Source organism: Phyllostomus hastatus, unplaced genomic scaffold (genome assembly GCF_019186645.2).
Source record: "Phyllostomus hastatus isolate PE091 unplaced genomic scaffold, TTU_PhHast_1.1 phas_scaffold_39, whole genome shotgun sequence".
Taxonomy (NCBI): Eukaryota; Metazoa; Chordata; class Mammalia; order Chiroptera; family Phyllostomidae; genus Phyllostomus; species Phyllostomus hastatus.
In genome coordinates this window covers 27,394,071-27,409,307 of record NW_025334028.1, presented here as the reverse complement: position 1 = coordinate 27,409,307, position 15,237 = coordinate 27,394,071, and the positions used below count along the sequence as shown (strand labels likewise).

Genomic DNA, 15,237 nt, shown 5'->3' with positions numbered 1-15,237 from the left:
TTTCATTATATGGGATTTCCCTATGATTATAGTTAGACTCTGTGAGTGGGTATATGTATCTGTGTTCATCTCTCTCTGCATGTGTTTTTATTCGTGCTTTTTTTTGGACTTGCTCAGAAACTCAGCAACTGTGAGGATCTTCAGAAGTGAAGGGATAAGGAATTCTTGTTTTGTTCCTGAGATTGTACTGAGTTGATCTCTCTAGCATTATAAGTCTTGTAGATTTTTCCTTCAAAACAGTGACACAAACAATAGGAAATGGGGGTAGTTAAAAGAAGAGAAAATAAAATAGAATAGTGATTAAATTTAGGATTGGTATAAGATGAAAAGAGCTTCCCAGGGACAGAGCCAGGTGGTGAATGGGAGAGAGGACCGTGGCTGGGAGAGGGAATTAAGGGCCAGAGTCAGCTTTGAGCGCCAGGCTCAGTGGACGCTCAGGAACAAGTCAAGGAGAGAGGATCCGAATTCACACAGCCCAGCACAAGATGAAGTTGTAAATATGTACGTTCACTACAAAGCCGCTTAGAGACAAAGAAAGAAAGCAGTAAAGACCCTCTCATAAACCCACAATAGGACCAAGTCAGAGAGTCAAAAAACAAAGGACAAAGACATTTATTTTACATACACTGAAACTATTAATTGTAAATTCCTTTGTATTTTCTTTAACAGAAGTGGTCTCATTCAAAAGAATTTATACCTCCCCTAACAGCAGAGTCAAAATTTTACTCTTTTCCAAGTAAAATTCTGTTGGGGTTCTAATAATAATTATTAAAGTTAAAAGACATTTAAGTACTCTAATTGAAAGTCATTTATTCACCCAAAAACCAAGTATAACACTGGCGGGCAGAACATTTGATTTTCCTCCCAGCCCTACCAATGTATTCTGCTTTATAATAGTGCAGATGAAGGGATGTGACTTGCAGCAGCAAAAAAAATTCTGTTTCCACGGTAACATAACTCTCAGCTGCTTTTCTTCAGTGGTGAAGGACAGCTGCTCTATCTAATGTAGGTGGGTTTGAAGGGATGATTAGAAGTGGCGAAGGGACCAGTGAAGGTAATCTTACCTCTCAATGCCTGTCACAAAGGCCCCAGAATCCTATAAAATAACTATCATGTGCTTCTTTTTAGAAAATTCTACAACCTGACTTTCTGCATTAGCTGACATAGAAAAGGCCAAAGAAAAAGAATGCACCCTTTTTAAATGTCCTTAGTTACCTCCTTTAAAAACAAGTCCCAAGAATATTGAACACATGTTGAGTCCTGGTGTCACTACTACTGTGTTGAACCTTGTTCCCCTCACTGATGGACATGTATCTGTGTCCTCTTGTTGGCCCACCTCTCCTTTACTTCCAGACTCTCATCTCCATGCCTACGATGTGCCGTGCCTTATAACAAGGCCTCTGAATTATTCTGACCCCACTCCAAAATGAACATCTCCTGCAGGTAAGTAATCCAGGGTAAACCAACGATATTCAAGCAATCTCCTTTTCCTAGGCTTTCTTAGGAGAATGGCATACAAAGGAATGAAGTAGTTATAGTCTTTACTTCATCCTTATTTGGCAATAACTCAGTGAGTGATGATTGTGCACCAAGCGCTTTGGTAGCTACCATAGATATGAAAATCCAGCACTTCTCTTAGGGGACTTCTGAAGGGAAAGTATATGTCAATAGAGCTGTAAAACAGAGGGTCGCCTATTCTGCTCTTGAGGATCTTGAGCTATTTCCCTAAGAGTCTGCACTTGAAATAGGAGCTGTGAGTGAGGCACATTGAGGGAGCAAGATCTGTTCAGAAGCTGCAAGCTGTCCTGTATGGCTGCTGATACCATGTCTGTGGTGATGTTTCAGAAGGTGCTGTATTGGTCGGCAGCTGCCAGATCCTGGAGGACCGTATGTATCTGGGAGGAGCTGGAGCTTTGGCCTGGAGGTGATGGAGAAACCTGATGGATTTCAGGCAGCAGACTAATATGATTGGACTGCATGCGTTTCAGAAAGATCTTTCTGGGAGTTATCCATACAAAAGACAGAATTTAGAATAGGAGTTAGTGGGACTGGAAAAGAGAAACCATTTGAAAGGCTTCTATAATAACATATGAAATTACTAATGAGGGATAAAATAGGAAGTTATAGCAGTTAAGAGAGGGTACTCTAATATCAACTGCCTGGTTTCAAGTCCAGGTTTTACTGTTTACTCTTGTAACATTTGGGAAACTGGCTAGACTGCTCTGTTTCTTAATTTCCTCATCTGTAAATTGGAACAACAACAACAGAAGGGTTGTTTGAAAGATTAAATGAGTTAAAATATGTAATGTATTTCTATCAGCAGCTAGCATGTGCAAATGCTCAATAGATGTTAGCTATAACCACCAAAGCAAAAGCAGGGATGGTGGAGAAGAGGGAAGGAAAATGGACTTTAAGTGTATGTGAGAGACAAAGAGGGTAATTCCAGGTATATATTGCAGGAATCGGGTTTCGGTGACCCCAAGATAGACTGCGGTGACACAATAAGGGGAGAGTTTAGATGGAAAGACAAGGTTCACTTGTAGATGTATTGAGTTTGAGTCACCTACAGTATATTCAAGTGAAGAAGTCCTTTGTGGACTTGGACACATGAGTCTGGGATTCAGGGCAAAAGGTCTGGGAAAGAGATATAAAACTTGGGTGGTAGAAGCTATGAATTTAACGTGGCCACACAGGAGAGTTCACAGGCTGAGAAGAGAATGCTGAGGAGCTCAAACACTGAAGGGAGCATAGAAAAGAAAGAGTCTGCTGAAAAGTGTGAGAAGGCACAAAGAAAAGAAAATTAGGATTGGTGTCGGCACAGCCCAGGACAAAGTGGTGAGAAAGACTGCCGGTAAAAAGCCTGCTCTTGCCCCCCGATGGATGTATACAAAATGAAACAATGTGTGTGAAATGAAATCACGACATGTAGGTAGACATCACTGGGAAGGCTTTTCATTCCCCACCCCCCACCCCAGTGAAAAAACCCTGGAAGAGGTGGTTTTGCTCTTATTTCCTGCAGGAAGCGTGATTAGCAGCAAACTAGTCATCCTGAGGCCATGAGACCAAATGCCACACATCAAATACAATGAAGGAAAGAGCTGCAAGGAGACAGCAGGCAGCTGCCCCAGTCATGAACTATTGAATTATAGATTTCTTGCCTTCTGAGGGAAAACAGCCTTTTTTTGGTTAAGTCCTTTTGCTGAGGTTCCTGTTCCAAGCAGGAAAGCACAGTCCTCCCTGCCCCGGCCAGTGTGCCCCCAGCCGCAGCGCTGGGTCCAGAGCCAGAGTTAAGGTAGAGCTTCTCCCTGCACAGGCCACGCGCTCTCAGGCGATCCTGCACCTTCAAGTCTGCACCTCTGCCCATGCAATTCTATTTTTCAATTCCTGGTGGTTGGGGAAGCATTCAGGGACTCAGAGAACTCTTACAGCCATAGAATTTAGGATTTTATTTCCATTTTATTTGTGAAGCATTTGATTTTTCATAGCTCCATTCACATGTGACTGCACAGAGAATGCACTGACCTCCACCAGCCCGCTCCACCAGCAGAACATCCTAGAACTTACCATTCTCCTCAGAGAGAAGAACTGTAGGACTTACTACTAAGCCACTCTTTTATTTTTATTACAAGAAATAAATCCATATAGTCCTGGGACCCATGTCCACCTCAGTTGTGGGCCTGGAGGTCCAGCCTTCACACGGAGTCCCGGTGCCTGCCTTCTGCTGATGTTCTCTTCCCTGTGTGGATATATGTTCTTGACCCTGAAGCCTTGCCCTCTTTTTTTCTCTCCTCTTCTCTGAGGCTGACAGTTTGACTGTTACTGCCACCATCCGGAATAAAATGCCCTGGCCTTCCAGCTGCCGAGTCTGGGTCTACCCCTGCCAGCCTCACACATTCCAGTGTGCAGGACCCTCTGAACCCGTCCTAGCTGGACAGAACACCCTAGGGTATGTGTGTCCTAGGGTATGTGTGCCCATGTGTGTCCTGAGTAAAACACACATGATATAACAGTACTACAACTGGATAAATTGTTCAGGCGAGCTACTTTGTGGCACTTCCCACACAGCATCACAGCGTGAATTGTCTGTAGCCCATGCTCTGCTCACAAAATCTGCTAATGGCACTGGTTCCTGTTTCAGGGACATACAAAAGACACTGTTTTAGGAGAACAGAGTACTGCTGTGGGACCACAGGGCAGCAGCTACTACACCTTCAAAGATCAGAAACCTCTCAATTGTCTTTCTAAGGACAAACTCACCCTCCAGAAAGGCCTATGACAAATTGCACTTCCTTTCCCACAGGCTTCTTCCAGCTCCGCTTCCAGCCCAGTGTACATGAAGCAGGCACAGAAAGTAAACTTTTAAGTATTTGTAACTTAGCCTTTTCTTTAATATTTTGGAACATGACAACATTGTTGCAAATGCAAAAGGGGGCGCAAGCCCTGTTTTGCTGATCTATTGTTGTGTAACAAAGAACTCTAAAACTTAGTGCATTAAAACAACTGCGTTGATTTTCTCTTAGGATTCTGTGGGTTGGTGAGGATCAGCTGAGCGGTTCACCTGCTCCCCTTGATGTCTGCAGAGGCCGTAGTCCTCTGAGGGCTTCACTGGCTAGATGGTCCAAAATGGCTCATTCACCAGTCTGGTACTTCACCAGGAAAGGCTGACCTCAGCTGGGATACTGGGACAGCTGGGCTGCATTCTCACTCTACATAGTTTCAGGTCCAGTCTCTCTTCATGTGACCCCTCTGTGTAGTATTCTGTGCAGGTTAGCTGGACTTATTAAATGTCATGTTCCCCAAATCACAAAAGTAGAAATTGCCAACCTTTCTTAAGGCTTAGGTCCTGTTGCTGGCACAGGGAGTCTCAGGTGCTGTCCAAAGTCAATATGGGACTAGACCACATAGCAGTGTGATGACCAGCCGGCTTGGTCTCCAAAGGACCATCTCTGGAAAGTGGCTACTGCAATTGCTATACACTCTACCAAATGTGGAAATGATATTTGACATGTTAAATCACCCTTCAGAGAAAAATATGTCTTGCCTTATTAGATATATGAGTCATCAAGATGCATAGATATTGGGAGCATTTAAAAACCACACACAGCCAGTAAAGCTGATTTGTTTGAAAAACATGATCAGGATCTCCGGGGCAAAATTCATGCTTTATTCAGTTGTGTCATACATTAAAAAAAATCAAGCTTTGCAAACAGGTAAACTTAATATTCTCAGGATAACAACATGCAGTTAACACCATGTACTGCATGTTTATTAAGGACAGGAGCTGGGATAACATTACTCATCCACAATTTATTTAACCCCCATGGGCACTCTGTGGGGTATCTATTATTGCCTCAGATTTCAAGAAAAATTGACGTTCAATGAGATTTTTAAACTTGCCTAAGATTGCACATCTAGTGAGCCAAGATGTAAACCTAAGCCAACCAGATATGGAAACTCTTGCACTCTTAAACTCTATACTATCATCTTACTTGTTTTGTCCTTGCTCATGATTTTCTTAAATTGTTACAGACTGGTCTTCAATTTAGGTGGAAATAAGAGCCGCATCTCATAGCCCCATCTCTAAAGATCTAGAACCCATTTCCTATTTAGACAGCCTGCTTGAGTCAAGATTCTAAAATCCAGTTTCAATCTTGGCATGATAGTCCAGACAGGTCCCCAGAGCTCTCATCTCTACAAACACAGGCCTCATCCAAACCCCAAGGTTACTATTGAGTAAAATCTTCCTTCTGATTTATCTGGGTATCAGGAAAGTCTCCCCCTTGATACTGGAGCTGTGACTCCCAAACTCTCATTCATGTCATCTAAGGACAGAGAAATGGGACACCTGTGTGTTTTCATTTTGTGGTGACATGATTTTGGAATACCTCCCCAAGACTCAGTGCGTATTATGAAATGTAAGAGCTTTGGTGGAAGAAGTTTACTGAAAGGGGTTTAGTGGTTGAAATTGCCACTGAACTCTGCAGGGACATGGCTGCCATGCGTGGGTGGTGGAGCCCTCCTAGGCACGATGCTCGGCCACATTGGATTGCTGTGCTTTTAAAGAATTCCCCAGACTCTCCTGCCTGGAGGCCTTTATGCCATTTGTCATTTAGAAAGGCATTAGTTCCAATATCCACCTTTCTAAATCCTTCAAGTCCCAGCATAAAACATACCTTCCAAACCAACCTTTTTTCTCATCATCTGAGTTGAATTAATTAATCTCTACTCAGTGAAACTGTATTACTTAGCTATTGCTGCAGATCCTCCCAAAATCACCTCGAAATTGAAAGGCTTAAAACAACACTGTTTGCTCACAGTTCTCTGGGCTGACAATTTGAGAAGGGCTCAGCTGGGATGGCATGTCCCAGTGTGCGTGGATGGGGTTTATTCAAGTGCTTGCAGTCTGTGGCTGGAGGCCAGCTGGCTGAGGAGGGCTTTACTCACAGGTCCAAGGCCTTGATTGTGTTGATTGGAACAAATGGGTAATCTGAGCCATCTTTCTCCCTCTGCAGAGAGTGAATGTCGCAATGCTGTTGTAGAACATCATTTTTGCCACATTTTATTGGCCAAAACAAGCCACAGGGCTAGCTTAGATATAAAAGGTCAGTGGGTAAAAATATGACTCCGACCCTTTATTTTTCAAATACAGCCTTACTGTTTTAATTATAATCTTCTTCAAAGTTGCAATTCATGATTAGTAAGTTTAAAATTGTGGCTATCTTTAATTGCTTTCTCTGTAAACCATAATATTTTAAACCATAATATTTTGAACTATTTTTATACTTACAGAAAAGTTGCAAAAACAATACCAATAGCTTCCTAATAGTCCTCACCCAGCTTTCCTCATGCTAACATCTTACATAACCATAGTAGGATTGTCAGAAAAAGGAAATGAAGTTTGCTTCAATACTATTCACCAAAATAAACACCTCATTTGAATTTATTTATTTATTTATTTTGCTTATTTATTTATTATTTTAATTACTTTATTGTTGTTCAGTTACAGTTGTCTGCATTTCCCCCCCCCCACCACCACTCCCCCAACCCAGGCCAATCCCACCTCCCTCCCTTGCTTCCACCCTCCCCCTTGGTGTTGTCCATGTGTTCTATCTAGTAGTTCCTAAAAACTTTTCCCCTGACTGCCCCCGCCCCCAGCTATTATCAGATTGTTCTTAATTTCAATGTCTCTGGTTATGTTTTGTTTGCTTTTTTCTTTTGTTGATTATGTTCCAGTTAAAGATGAGATCATATGGTATTTGTCCCTCACTGCCTGGCTTATTTCACTTAGCATAATGCTCTCCAGTTCCACCCATGCTGTCACAAAGGGAAGGAGCTCCTTCTTTTTCTCTACTGCACAGTGTTCCATTGTGTCAATGTATCACAGGTTTTTGATCCACTCATTTGCTGATGGACACTTAGACTGCTTCAGCACTAGTGTTCCTTCACTGTTCTAGAACCTACCTAGATGCTCCCCCTTGCATTTATTTATTACTCCTACTTAGTCTCCTACAACCTTTAAAAGACTATACCTTCTCAGTCTTCAATGACTTTGACATTTTAGAAGAGTACTGATCAGTTATTTTGTTGAGTGGCCTTCATGTGAGTTTGCTGATGTCTATTGTTTTCTCATGATTGCACAAACTTGGGCAAATGTACCACAGATATGATATCATGTCCCCTTTGGACATTGTATATCACAAGTTCATCCTGTAACTATGTGTCCTTTCCTGGTATTGTTACCTTGATCACTTGAATAAAGTCTTCTCTGTCTGGCTTCTTACTGTAAAGTTCCCACCTATCTTTCCCTTTGAGATCAATCATTACTTAGGAGATACTTGGAAGGCTATGAAAAGTATATTTGTCTTCAAACTTTCAACCACTAAATCTAGCATTGATTGGTGGATTTTTGTCTGCAATAATTATGACCATAGTGTTTGCCTAATGGTAACTTTCTATTTCCCTCTTTCCTTCTACATTTATTCATTGAAATCTACTGTAAGGGAGATCTTTCCTTTTTCTTTGTTTATATTAGTATGGACTCAATATTTATTTTATCCTATGAGTTAAAATCTAATACTAACATTATTTATTTTGCTGTTAAAGTATGTAAATCATAATATTTTTAATTGGGAAAATACTTCCCTGTGAGCCCAAAGACCCCTAATCAGCTCAGAAAATTCTACTAAGTGGAAGATATTAACATAATGATTATAAATCTCTGTTGAAATGTGTAAATATTTGGGTGGAAATATCTTCACAGATAATGTCTTTGCCTCCATTTGTGTTCTTTTAGTTTTTTGTTTTTGCAAAATAAGCTGTTTTTATTTAGGGTTTATGCAATATAGATATTGCAAAACCTGGTACAGGATATAACTTTATATTATTAAATAGGAGCTCCAGCAAAAGCTTCTTTCCATGTCAGGTTTTCCAAGATATATTTACAGAATTTCAAAATTAAATATTTTATACAATATGAACTCTTATTATTTAATATTTTAGTTAATTCTTTGTTTTTGTAAAGGTAAACTTTTGTGTCTTCCCATTTGCAATTTTGTTTTCAATAATTGCAATTGTAAAGATTGAAAAGCTGAAATTACTCTTTTTCTCTGTGTGTTGACTATTTTAACCAAAATACCTCAAATGATCTTGAACAAAATGTAATTTCTAAAAGCTGATTAGTAACCAGCAGCTACGAAACTGTGTACTGTCATGCATAGGATTATTTTCTAAATTAACATCAACTCTGTCTTCCAAATGTCACGTGCAGTTCAGCCTAACTTTGTATATCTAAAACCATGCATGAATTTTGACTAGTTACCACTTCAGCTAACAGGACAGTACAGCTTTACTACATATGCACCATCATCCATCCTAGTACATTTCTGCTCCATGGATTTCCTTTTATAGTGAAAACATTATTTCACTGTCATGCTGAGCTCCATCAAAATACATATTTGTATCATCATCTGATTCACAGTTTAATTATTAAAGTTACAGTAGCATTTACAATAAGGTCATAGAATTCAACTTTGACACAATCAGCTTCCAAAAGCTCTTCTATGATTCTGTAAATTGAATTAAACACTTTTAAACTTTTATTGGAATTAATTGATTTTCTATTTGATTCATTGGATCATACTGTTATAAAACTGTCATAATTGAACTGTTTGCAAACTCTTCTACTTATGATGCCAACTCATTAATAGCCATTGCTTTATATTGCTCACGGGCCCAAGGAAACTTGGAATTAAAAATGAGAGAAATCAATTTAAGGTGATTGTCACTTGACCTAAATAAAGTCAAGCTGCATGCATTAAATCATGTGCACTTGGGCTTAAAGGTGTAGGCCAGATTTCAACAATGGGGTCCAGGTTGAGAAGAAGATTCAAAGTAGAAGTAGTAACATGAACAAAAATTATGGGCAGCAAGTGACAAATGCCAAGGATGTTTTAAAATAATGGGTACATTTTTTTTAAATAGTGACTATTTTTTTATGTTGCTGCTTCTTCAGCAGATTTCTGTCTTCTGATTATCTATGGTCAGTGATAGCATCAAGGACCCCATGGTGGATGGTGAGTATTTTGTGTGTTGTATGTTTATCATTAACTTTTCTTGAGAAACAGAACCTCCATACTTAATTTTATTAAATGTGTACATTAGATCCTTGTTTCTGGATTGCTTTACTGCAAGGCAAAATAAGTATAGATTTCATATATACACAATAACATGTTACACAACAATAACATGTTATAGATTTATATCATAAGTAAGCCACTGTAGCAGCAGCACCCAGATGCTATGCAGCAGGACAGCTCAGCCTCTATGTCCCACACATGCTATACTTAAGTCTAATCTTTCATTCCTGCCCTCCTGCTAAATCCATTGACTCTTATCCTGGTGGCTTCATGCCTCTCACAGGTCCTGGAATATGCCACTCAGCATGGACCATTACAGACCAAGTGGATGGCAGGATCTGCAGCATCAGATATATCTACCCTCAGCAGGACAGGTTGCAGTTAGCTGCTGCTAGCTGCCCCTGTTCCAACATCATCATTTTATCAGGCCAATGCCCTGCATGCTGTCCTTTAAATGAAGATGTAAGTTTCCTTGAAACTAGGAAGGATGGAAGAGGAGAGATGGCCTGTCTTTCAGCATTTATGTTGCTGGGAGAACTCTAGCAAACGCATCTGACTCTTACCCTCTACTAGGAGACACTATATCAGACATTGAAGTACAATGTAGAGGTTTTACCAGATCTCTTGAAACACAGCTAGTGATAATGATATTTTTTTTTAAAAGGAGAAAATCCAGGGCAAATGCTAAACTGGACTGCATGATTGAACAAGAGGCTAAAATTAGAATGTTCTCAGCAAGTCAGGTTACACACCTCCTTAAACCTGGAGTTGCCTTTGAGTCCCACACAGGTGGCCAACCCCTGAATCTTTTTCATGCTTTTGCCCATGTTTCTCTTGAATATAGACCTTATTTTTAATTTTTACTGTAACCACCTTAGCCTAGATGCCTGTCACCACATACCTGTGTTATTTATAACTACCTATCCATTGGTGGAGGACTCATTTTCTCCTGTTCATTCTCTTCATACCTCCCATCGTTTTCTTTCTGCAGAAACTTGTGTGTCTCATGCCCTTGCTGAAAAAACTTTTAATGACTCCTGCAGAGTAAATTCTGAACTTTGATTCCTAGTATGGTCTGTCCCTATCCTATACTTCCAGATTCATTTTTCATTCTTCTTTTGCATAAATCCTTCACTCCAGCTTCACTGGGCCACTCCGCATCTCCTGAGCACCCTTGGCATTTGCTGCCCATGCTTGTGTTCATGCTGTACTCCTGCCTCCTACTTAGTCTTCCCAACCTGCACCTCCCTTGTTAAAGTCTGACCTATACCTCTAAGCCCAAGTAGTATCTTCAAGAATCTTTCTCTGATTCCCCATTTAGAAATATTCTTTTTGTCTTCTGAGGGATTACAGCTGTGTAGAAACTACTCTGGTGGTATATTATACAAATATCTTCAATTAAAGAAGCTGTTTCATTGCCTACTTTGGAAGGATGGAGATGAACTTTTTCATCTTTTGATACCTGGCACTGCCATACAGCATCTTAGTCCATGAACATGCTGCTGCTAACAACTATTCACTGAGTGAATTAATAAATTAATGGCTAATAAATCCAAATTAAAGATGTAATGGATAGAGTTTTCTCCCTAGAAAACATTTTTACAATATATTGGAAACTATATTAGTCAACAACCCAGGCTGCCATAGCAAAATGACAAAGACTGGGTGGCCTACACAACACACATTTATTTCCCACAGTTCTGGAGGCTGGGAAGGTTTCGATTTCTGGTGAGGACCTCCTTTCCTGGCTTGCAGAAGCCATCTTCTTATTTTGTCCTCACATGGTGGAGAGGGACCGAGAGAGGGAACTCTGTTCTCTCTTCCACTCACTAGCAGGATACTAATCCCTCCACAAGAGAGCACCCCTTATGACCTCATCTAACCCCAAATCACCTCTGAAAAGCCCCACCTTTAAGCACCATTACACTGGGGGTTAGGGCTTCAACAAATACATTTTGGGGAAACACAAACAGTATATAATGAAAACATTTAATTACAAGAAATGATTGAATTTTAAACCTTTCTGTGGGAGAATGTTTTTGAGTGAATTGGCATTTTGGTCTGTAAAATACTACAAATAGCCAGGTTGATTCACCTTTCATATAAGATCAACCTTGCTTATTCATCTTTAGGTCATCCATAAATACTAAACAAGATCAATATCATACCATTTTATAACTCTATTTCCATGAACAAATAAAGACATAATGAATAAAGACATAGGTGTGAATGTGCATTTGTGTCTCTGTGCCTGTCCCAAACAAAAAGATGTATGTCAAACTTTCATGTATGAAACTTCCATGAAATGAAGAGAATAAAAATTTGGCTTAATACATTTCCAATGATATCTCTACTTTTTTTCAAAAAATTTGCCAGAGTAAGAAAATAATCTATGGCTGTTTGAGAGTGAAAACTTATTTAAAAAGAAATAATATAGAAAAAAAGAAAACATAGAAAATGTTGAACTTCTTATCTTACAAATCATATAAACCCTTCACACAAAAAAATTTATAATCCAAAAATCAATGGATTTATAGGCATAGATCTGAAAAATGATGTGACTAAAATCAATAAAGCTATTAGAGTATTTAAATATTTAATTCTTTAAGGATCAAGTGTTAGTCATAAAACAAAATGAGAACATCTGGAAGGCAAAGAGGTTGAAAGATTGAAAACTAAAAAGCAAATGGCTGTGCATATGCTACTGAGAGACTTCAGCAAATGGATATAAACCCATTTCAAAACTAATACAGAGCTTGTATAATTACAATGAGCCTGAAAATGGGTTTAGCACTGATACATCTCCTGGGAAGTTTGGTGAGTCAGAAATATAAAACCAAAGCAAAGGGAGGCTATTGAAATATTACTTCCTGTTGCATTGTAGACGAAGAGGAGAATAAACATACCAATGACTTGCATGGCCGGTTCCACGTCTGTTGTGGCCTCTTCCAACAATGACAGAAGCTTGGCGGATAGCTGATGCACAGATTCAATGTTGCTAAACAAGCTGTCCACGTCCAGCCCATCAATCTAAAAAAACACAAACACCGAGCAGCAGCTGATGGAGAGAGATGCATTGTATGTAGGATGTTTTCCTTTGCTAAGTAGTGTTTCATATGACAGTGCAGGCTGCTTTCGTCAACCATTTCTGTAAACACCCTTATTTAGGATTGCTAGAGGAAATGTGCAGTTTTTCATGCAAGAAATTGGGATAGTGCATCTGTTGTCTGTTATCTTTGTCTTTTTCTTTGTTTTAACTAAATTGTGTGTGTGTGTGTGTGTGTGTGTGTGTGTGTGTGTGTGTGTGGAGTATACATCTATATATTCCTATAAGGACCAGAGTGTGAAGAAGATGTGAGCTAGCTAATTGATACTTCTATGAACTGCCCTCTCTGAGAGTATGTACCTGTGTATATGAATTTAGAATACTTTACTGCTTACACAGCAGAAGTCAAGCCTTAATCTAGGCAAGTAACTATTTTCAAAGCTGTTTTAAAACCACAGATGTTCTCAAACTGATGACAAGTAGATGTGTTAAGTTGCTTCCTGATTATTTTTAAAAAGAAATATGAATAGGAATCTTCACCAAACATATTCTGCTAATTAAAGATTCATCGTATTTTGCAAATTCATGCACATGCTCAAATACCAGTGTAATCATTCCCAGATCTTATAGCTGGTATTTATAATAATTTACCTATTCGCTCACCCATCCTTTCATTAAATATTTCCTGAGGACCTTCTATGTTCCAAGAATTGTAATAGAAGCCAATCTGTCAGACACAGTGGACGATGGCCAACTATCCTAAACAGTCTAAGTGGGGTGTGGTGATATACATGCCCTGACTTTGCTAGATCTTACTCAAAAGTTTTCTTTTAAGTTTAAGTCAATCTTTCATAATCATACAGTGTCCAGTTGGGTCATAAATGGATTGATACAGGCCCCACTGTGCTACAACAGAGAATAGGAGTAGGTGCCTCTTCCCCATGATGTATTGTGCATGAGGTCATTGGTAAAAATCACCAAAAATCAAGTTATGGAGGTGCTTCAAAACTGAAAAGCAGCACTCAAAAACCCAAGAATTAGGAATCAGAGGGAGACACAAAGCTGAGCTAAGGATCTGAAAAAAAAGAGGCTGATAAATTAAGGGAAATTGGCAACAAGGAACAGAGAGTAAGAGACAGACTTAGAGGAATTCTGAAAATGAGGTCCAACAATTGCAACTTCTTTCTCATGCTCTCAGCAGCAGTTTCGTTAGGTGTGCCAGGTCTATTTAGAGAGGAGAAAGGAGGCAGGCACTCATCTTTTTATCTTGTCCTTTTTGACATTGACCCACCCATTGTTCCCCGAATGGGACATGGATAATATTTTGATAAGGAGATTCTGTTATTGAACATAGATGCATCACTAAAAAAATCTTCCAGCCTTATTGTAATCAAATTCTATGTGATTGTATGTAATGGATTTGTTTCAATGTAGCACAATAGTATACAACTTTTTTCTATTTTTATGTATTCTGAAGTTATCATTATCTCTATAGTACATATTACATTGCAATCATTATTGGCTCTTGGGATCTTTAATCCAGCATCTCACAAAATGTTCCTTTCTTAAGCAGGCACTTAAACAGGATAAAGCATATTTGGCTCTTCTGCTTGAAATCTATGATATTTAATATTATACAAATATCTAAAAAGCAGATAATAGTTGTATGGCTCTTTTCTTAATAATTTTAAGTGGCTCAAATGTCTCATATTTCTGAGTACCACTGATTGAACAACTCATTCTAAGGAATTGCTTTATGCATTGCTTATTAATTAAATTAAAAAGACGTACCTTTGACTAGTGTGAAATATTTTCCAAAAGTTGTGTATGAATCAAATTTTTGTAGATTGAGTTATTTTAGATGTACCAGCTACATGTTTCTCAAAATCACCTTTTGAAAGGAATCCTTCTAAAGTCTAAAATTTCAGCCCTAATTTACTTACTTTGTAAGATAAAAGATTAGATGTAATTCATACAGTGAATTATTTCATTTTGTTGTGGAAACTTTATTCTGAGAAACTTGAAGAGCTTCATATTTATTATTTCATATATTATTCCAACTTCTCTGTAAAATATGAAACAGTTTGAAGATACAGAAACACATGCAGAGTGAAGAAATGTGCCGTGCTTAAAATTTGAAAGTTCAGAAAGGAACTGGAGCTGGGAATTGACCTTTGAGTGCTATGCCTCAGTACATTACCAGAAAATACTATTAATATAATACTTTGCAATTTCTATCTGGATTTTTTTTTAGTTTGTTCCTGAGTTTTTATTAAGTTGTCACTTTTACAATTTATTTCCCAAGGAGAGAATCTTGCATATCTGTCTAATTTAGATTTTAAATTCATTTAGCAAGGAACTAATTCTATATCTATCTATAATCTTAGCTCAATGCAACAAATACTAAATAATAAAAACATGGCTTTTAATTTCATTTCTGTGTGAAAGACAGACAAGACAAAAACATCAGTTGGTCTCGTTTCCACCTCCAGTACCACCACAGGCCCGTGGGGATCCTGTGCCACATGACATGAACTCACATTCAGTCGCTGCTGT

General features: G+C 38.8%; 1 protein-coding gene across 2 annotated transcripts in view; it reads right to left on the bottom strand.

Moving 5' to 3' along the window:
• The window catches only part of ARHGEF38 (Rho guanine nucleotide exchange factor 38), a 130,835-nt gene that overhangs the window by 45,976 nt on the left and 69,622 nt on the right, over positions 1–15,237 (bottom strand). For both annotated transcript variants that reach the window (XM_045820334.1, XM_045820335.1), the window contains exon 3: positions 12,542–12,665. In XM_045820334.1, coding sequence (XP_045676290.1) covers positions 12,542–12,665 — 124 coding nt within the window. The remainder of the gene's footprint in view (positions 1–12,541; positions 12,666–15,237) is intronic.